The sequence below is a fragment of the Schistocerca piceifrons genome, chromosome 1 (genome assembly GCF_021461385.2).
Source record: "Schistocerca piceifrons isolate TAMUIC-IGC-003096 chromosome 1, iqSchPice1.1, whole genome shotgun sequence".
Classification (NCBI taxonomy): Eukaryota; Metazoa; Arthropoda; class Insecta; order Orthoptera; family Acrididae; genus Schistocerca; species Schistocerca piceifrons.
The window spans coordinates 660,819,339-660,826,645 of record NC_060138.1 but is presented as its reverse complement, the minus strand read 5'-3'; the positions used below and the strand labels follow the sequence as shown (position 1 = coordinate 660,826,645).

The 7,307-nt window shown below is 42.9% G+C and overlaps 1 protein-coding gene across 1 annotated transcript in view; it reads right to left on the bottom strand.

Annotated features, from left to right (window-relative positions):
• Positions 1 to 4,778: 4,778 nt before the first annotated feature.
• LOC124764117 (pancreatic triacylglycerol lipase-like) overlaps positions 4,779 to 7,307 on the bottom strand; it is a 210,907-nt gene continuing 208,378 nt past the window's right edge. The window contains exon 9 of the mRNA XM_047249131.1: positions 4,779 to 4,993. Within this exon, the coding sequence (XP_047105087.1) occupies positions 4,779 to 4,993 (215 nt within the window). The remainder of the gene's footprint in view (positions 4,994 to 7,307) is intronic.

Here is a 7,307-nt window from a genome sequence, read left to right as displayed (position 1 = left end):
GGTGCGCTGCCTTTACCATTAGGAAAAAAGTGTCCAACAGTGTTGGGCACATAAAATGATATTTTTACATTGCTGGATTAAAGCTTTCTCTCTGCACCCAGTGAGACTTTTCCTAGGTATGGAATTGAGCACCATTTATTGCATTCTTGAGGTACTGGGTCAAGGACACGGTATAGAAGAGAGTACACCTGTTGTTTCTGCTTTTTGTGCACTATGTAATCCACTAAGGTAGGAGGATAGCCACTGTTTAATGCTGTTTGTCTGATTGTATTTAATTCCATTTGGAAGTTGTCTTCATTTATGGGGATAGATATTAGGCGATGTATAATAGAATGAAAGGCAGCATGTTTATGGGTGACTGGATGTTGAGAATTGGCCAGTATTACTATATCTGTGGTGGTAGGTTTCCTGGAGATCTTGAAAGTATGAAGTATAATGCCTTTGGTTGGATTTAGATAATTTATGTAGTTACCCCCAAACTCTATTGTGAATTTTATACTGTTGTCTTCAGAATTTAGTTGCTTGAGGAAGTTTTTTTAAATTGTCTGGTGCTTCATGTCCATGAGCACAACTCATCATCTACACATCTAAAACAGTATCAAACCTTGGAAGAAAGTGTATTATTTTCCAAAAATTGTGTTTCATAATTTCAACAAGGACTGGACTGAGGACGGGATCCCATAGTTAGGCCATCCAACTATTTGTATATCTTGTCACTGAAACGGAAATAATTATATATTAGACAATTTTCTGTATCTAACTTTATGTCATCTGTGACAACTGTGTTACCTCCTGATTTATCTAGTAAGTGTGTGAGAATGTTAGGCACTCCTGAACAGGTATATTAGTGAATAAGTTGCTAACATCAAAAGAACCAGATCGGTACTAGCGGTATTTGCATATCTTTTAACTTGTTCACTGAGACAACTGAATTAAGGATACAATGACTAGGTTTGAACTTGGTTTTGGTCTTGATAAGGTCATTTAACACTCTAGCTAATTTGTAACGTGGTGCTGAGACTGAAGATACCAAAGGACGCATTAGGGAGTTAGAGGGCCATAAAGTCTGGGTGCTAGAGGATTTATAATTGTGGGGAAGTAGGTGTCGGAGTCTGATATTATATTTTTCACAGTTTTATAACATTATTAACTTTATCGTTATAGGGTTGTTTGGGGTCTTACTGTATCTGATGGAAGTTTCTTAAAAAAAAAATGGTTCAAATGGCTCTGAGCACTATGGGACTTAACTGCTGAGGTCATCAGTCCCATAGAACTTAGAACTACTTAAACCTAACTAACCTAAGGACATCTCACACATCCATGCCCGAGGCGGGATTCGAACCTGCGACCGTAGCGGTCGCGCGGTTCCAGACTGTAGCGCCTAGAACCGCTCGGCCACATCGCCCGGCTGGAAGTTTGTGGCATTTAGGAAATCTTCCACTTTGTTGCCATAGTCACGTTTGTTCACTAAGACAACAGCATTTCCTTTGTCTGATCGGACTGCTAAAACATCACTGTCAATCATTTTCTTCTTGAAAATGTTTACTACCTGTTGCTCTTTAGGTTGTGGGGCATTAGAAACGAGGTTGCGAGTAGATACTTCCAGTTCATGGCTACGAGATGTTTAGTGGAGATGTCCTCACCTAATGCACATTCTAAGTATATTTTTATTATTTCCAGTTGTTTTTCGCAGACTATTTGGAGCCTGTACTCAGTATACTGAGTTCTTCGTCCGAAAGATTATTTACACGATCTAAAAACTTTAACTTCTGAATTGTTTTTGAAAATTGTTTACCACTGAATGGTTTACTAATGGCCGAAATACGTATGTGCGTTAATTTCAGGTGTGTACGTATGTGATCACGAGTGTTGCACCACGATTTCATTTCTTCTTTGGCCCATGCTTTTTGTGCGTCGTCTACTGCCTTTTTAGAAGCAGTAGTCTTCCATTTTAGTCTTACATACGCACGTCTACTGCTTTTTCTGTTGAAATTAGACTGAATCGGACGGGGAGTAAGATTTTCTTTCTTATGCAGGGAAGTTTCTTATTGTCGCGACGGGACACTGTCGTGCGGAACTACAGCAGGACAAAGATTTTGTCAGCCGTAATTCAGAAACGCCTGAAGCTGAGAGTTGGTGAACTGAACTACTAATGTTTGCTGAATAGGAAAGTCCTGTTTTTACTACTAATTCTGTCAAGTTTAATGTTCTTTGCAGTTCCCTTAATTCTTGAACACACACTTTCTCTACATCCATTATGCAAGATTATATTCATATTTGTTGTGATGTGACAGTAACTGTACAATAAATAAGTCAATCCATTTACATATTTTCTGTTCAAACCAACGTGAAGTGCATGGCAAAGGATACTTCCCATTGTGCCACTTATTAGGGCCTCTGTCTATTTCATTGGAGTACGGGGCTGCGACAAAACAGACTTATTAGATGCATCTGGTTCCGCTGAAATTAGTTTGCTCTTATCCTTCCAGCCCCTATGGGAGTGACAGGGGTGTTGTAGTATATTCTTAAATACCTTACTTAGAGTTTGTTCTTGAAAGTTTTTAAGTAGGCTTCCCCGGAATAGCTGGCGGATATCTTTTGGTGTCTTCCCCTTCAGGTTTTTCAGCATTCCGATGACACTGTGCCATGGGTCAAACAAACCTGTGACCACCCGTGCTGCCCTTCTTTGTATAAGTGCAGTATCCCTTGTTAGCGCTGTCTGATACGGTTTACCCACGTTTGAGAAGTATTCTAGGATGGTTCACCCATTTGTTTTCTAAGCAATCTGCTTTGTACAATAACTGCAGTTTGCCAGTATCCCACTAATGAACTGCCGTATCCATCAGCTTTAGATAAGGCTGAGCCTATGTGATCTTTCCATTTTATATACCCACAAGTTGTTACTCGCAGGTATTTGTATGAACTGACTGATTCCACTTGTGACTCATCCATTTGTTCTCTGTATGGACTTAACATAACACAGCCAGCAGTAATATTTGATGGAGTTATAGAGGAACGGTAACTAACATAAATTGGCACACCAAAGTGGTTACGAAATGTCCTATTTGCCGTAACGATTCATTCTACGATACTGACCATTAAAATTGCTACACCAAGAAGAAATGCAGATGATAAACGGGTATTCATTGGACAAGTATACTATACTAGAACTGACATGTCATTACATTTTCACGCAGTTTGGGTGCATAGGTCCTAAGAAATCAGTACCCAGAACAACCACCTCCGCCCGTAATAACGGCCTTGATACGCCTGGGCATTGAGTCAAACTGAGCTTGGATGGCGTGTACAGGTACAGCTGCCCATGTAGCTTCAACACGATACCACAGTTCATCAAGAGTAGTGACTGGCGTATTGTGACGAGCCAGTTGCTCGGCCACCATTGACCAGACGTTTTCAGTTGGGGAGAGATCTGGAGAATGTGCTGGCCAGGGCAGCAGTCGAACATTTTCTGTATCCAGAAAGTGCAACATGCGGCCGTGAATTATCCTGCTGAAATGTAGGGTTTCGCAGGGATCGAATGAAGGGTAGAGCCACGGGTCGTAACACATCTGAAATGTAACGTCCACTGTTCAAAGTGCCGTCGATGCGAGCATGAGGTGACCGAGACGTGTAACCAATGGCACCCCATACCATCACGCCGGGTGATACGCCAGTATGGCGATGACGAATACACGCATCCAATGTGCGTTCACCGCGATGTCGCCAAACACGGATGCGACCATCATGATGCCGTAAACAGAACCTGGATTCATCCGAAAAAATGACGTTTTACCGTTCGTACACCATCGCAGGCGCTCCTGTCTGTGAAACAGCGTCAAGGGTAACCGCAGCCATGGTCTCCGAGCTGATAGTCCATGCTGCTGCAAACGTCGTCGAACTGTTCGTGCAGATGGTGATTGTCTTGTAAACGTCCCCATCTGTTGACCCAGGGATCGAGACGTGCTGCACGATCCGTTACAGCCTTGCGGATAAGACGCCTGTCATCTCGACTGCTAGTGATACGAGGCCGTTGGGATCCAGCATGGCTTTCCGTATTACCCTCCTGAGCCCACCGATTCCATATTCTGCTAACAGTCATTGGATCTCGACCAACGCGAGCAGCAATGTCGCGATACGATAAACCGCAATTGCGATAGGCTACAATCCTACCTTTATCAATGTCGGAAACGTGATGGTACGCATTTCTCCTGCTTACACGAGGCATCACAACAACGTTTCACCAGGCAACGCCGGTCAACTGCTGTTTGTGTATGAGAAATCGGTTGGAAACTTTCCTCATGCCAGCACGTTGTAGGTATGACCATCGGCGCCAACCTTGTGTGAATGCTTTGAAAAGCTAATCATTTGCGTATCACAGCATCTTCTTCCTGTCGGTTAAATTTCGCGTCTGTAGCATGTCATCTTCGTGGTGTAGCAATTTTAATGGCCAGAAGTGTATTATCTAATTTATCGGTTCTCAATAACTAGTGCTAAAACTATAGTTTCACTGTGATAGCTGCAGTAGTCAATATTTATATGCTTTAACAATATTTACACTCTCAGTCTTACTGTTATAGCTTTAGCAAAAATATGATCACCACTTGAATAGAAAAGAAGAAGGGGTGGTAAGCTTCGGGACCCTCGCTGCCACCTCCTCCCCTTACCGTAGCATCTTAATGGCTACTGATGACCATGCTGTAGTGTATCACGATCTAAGGAGGAATACCCACATTACACTGCAGAAGCACTTACCGCATTCACACGAATCATACACACATCTAAAACTTAGCGCGCTGAGGAGAGAAACTAGTCAACCAGAGTGTCTCACGAACATGCACAAAACGAGTCGGCAAGCAAGATACTGACTCATCATTCTCAGTGAGAGGGAGTTCCTTGACGAGGCCGCTAATACCACGGAGCTCCACGGAGAGGTGGCCCCAGTGCGACGTGTTGTGCATGTCCGCCGGGAAGATCCTCACGGCGTACGGGTGTTCTGCACAACAAGAAGACGCTTGGATGAGCGAATGCGTATTTCGCCACTGGTAGCAGTTACTTCTGTAAAATATCTGGGAGTATGCGTACGGAACGATTTGAAGTGGAATGATCATATAAAATTAATTGTTGGTAAGGCGGGTGCCAGGTTGAGATTCATTGGAAGAGTCCTTAGAAAATGTAGTCCATCAACAAAGAGGGTGGCTTACAAAACACTCGTTCGACCTATACTTGAGTATTGCTCATCAGTGTAGGATCCGTACCAGGTCAGGTTGACAGAGGAGATAGAGAAGATCCAAAGAAGAGCGGCGCGTTTCGTCACAGGGTTATTTGGTAAGCGTGATAGCGTTACGGAGATGTTTAGCATACTCAAGTGGCAGACTCTGCAAGAGAGGCGCTCTGCATCGTGGTGTAGCTTGCTGTCCGGGTTTCGTGAAGGTGCGTTTCTGGATGAAGTATCGAATATATTGCTTCCCCCTACTTATACCTCCCGAGGAAATCACGAATGTAAAATTAGAGAGATTCGAGCGCGCACGAAGGCTTTCCGCCAGTCTTTCTTCCCGCGAACAATACGCGACTGGAACAGGAAAGGGAGTTAATGATAGTGGCACGTAAAGTGCCCTCCACCACACACCGTTGGGTAGCTTGCGGAGTATAAATGTAGATGTAGATGTAGACGACATCAAAGTAACACCAACGTGAAGAACGAAACCATAGCCCGATTTCCGAGGAAGTTTGCTCAGCGGAAGAGACTTCAAAATATCCCTAGATACGCGATTCTGAGGAAAACTTTGTGATCAGTGTTCGAAACCCTATTATTAATTATACTTCTGTTTTTCATTTAGCTACCGGTGTATATAGACGATTACTCCTCGAATATTTCCTATTGTATCTTAAAATAACGGTGTCCTTGTATGCCTGGTGCATGAATTTTGAAAAGAAGAAAAGAAACAATAAATCCTTGAGACAGTTACTTGAAAGTGTTTTCGGCGAAATTCCTGTAGTCCATTTTGATATATAGTTAATCCCAAGCGCCAATTTTCACTGAAGTTATCCGCCGTGCGTGGATTACCGCGAAATCATTGCCAACGCGTGAGATCTTCACCAGTGTTGATGACATTTGTTTCACGAGTAAGATTCATACGAAGAAATGTCACTGGGGCAAACCTGCCTTCACGTGATACTCAGGGGGTGTTCGGAATTTCTGTGTTTCGATGTTTTTCCGATCGGTATCAAATGGTTCAAATGATTCAAATGGCTCAGAGCACTATGGGACTTAACATCTGTGGTCATCAGTCCCCTAGAACTTAGAACTACTTAAACCTAACTAACCTATGAACATCACACACATTCATGCTCGAGGCAGGATTCGAACCTGCGACCGTAGCGGTCACGCGGTTCCAGACTAAAGCGCCTAGAACCGCACGGCTTCTCCAGCCGGCCGATCGGTATCATTCAAGGGAATGGACTAAATCTTCCTATGGAATAAATGATGGAATAAATATAAGAACTAATATAAGAATTGAGATAATAAGGAAATATAAGAACAAGAGAGTTTAAAAAAATTGTAACCCTAGAAAATTTTATACACACATATGTTACATATTAAATGCGTGACACTTATTGTGAAACCCAGTCGTAATTTTACAGTTTACATAACGCCCTTCTATCCCCTAACTTGATGAGAAACTTTCGTGTAATAAACTTCTATGGCCATGAGAAAATAAGTGAAACAAAAATAATCTGTTTTCGAACACGGGTTGCAAAACTGAGCTGGCCACTGCGGTGCCATTCGGCCTGAGATTACTGCAAGCTATGCGGTATCTGAATTACGTCGAAAACTATGGGGGTCGTTTTTTCACAAACGGTTGAGTATCTGCGGATAAGTCGAAACATGTGTTCACTTATTTTAACTTTTCTTGCACTGAGCGAAGTTTGTGGGGAGTCGGATTGTGGCACTTGCGCGTTCTTCTCGTAAGTGTTTCTCTCTGACTTCATGTGAGATTCTTAAGTAACTGATTAGGGAAGTAGTGTGTTACAGTGAACATGAAACAAAACAACTGAGCGGTGTCTTGTGCGAGCAGAGTTTAAGAGCCTATTGCAATATGCTGATCCCGACACAACGGATCTATACTTGGAAGGAAGGAAGATTGGATTTAACGTCCCGTCGACATCTATGGAGACGGAGCACAAGCTCGGATTGCGTCAACGATAGGGAAGGAAATCGGCAGTGCCCTTTCAAAAGAACCCTCTCGGAGTTTGCTTGGAGCGATTGACGATAATCACGGAAAACTTAAATCTGGATGGCCAAACGC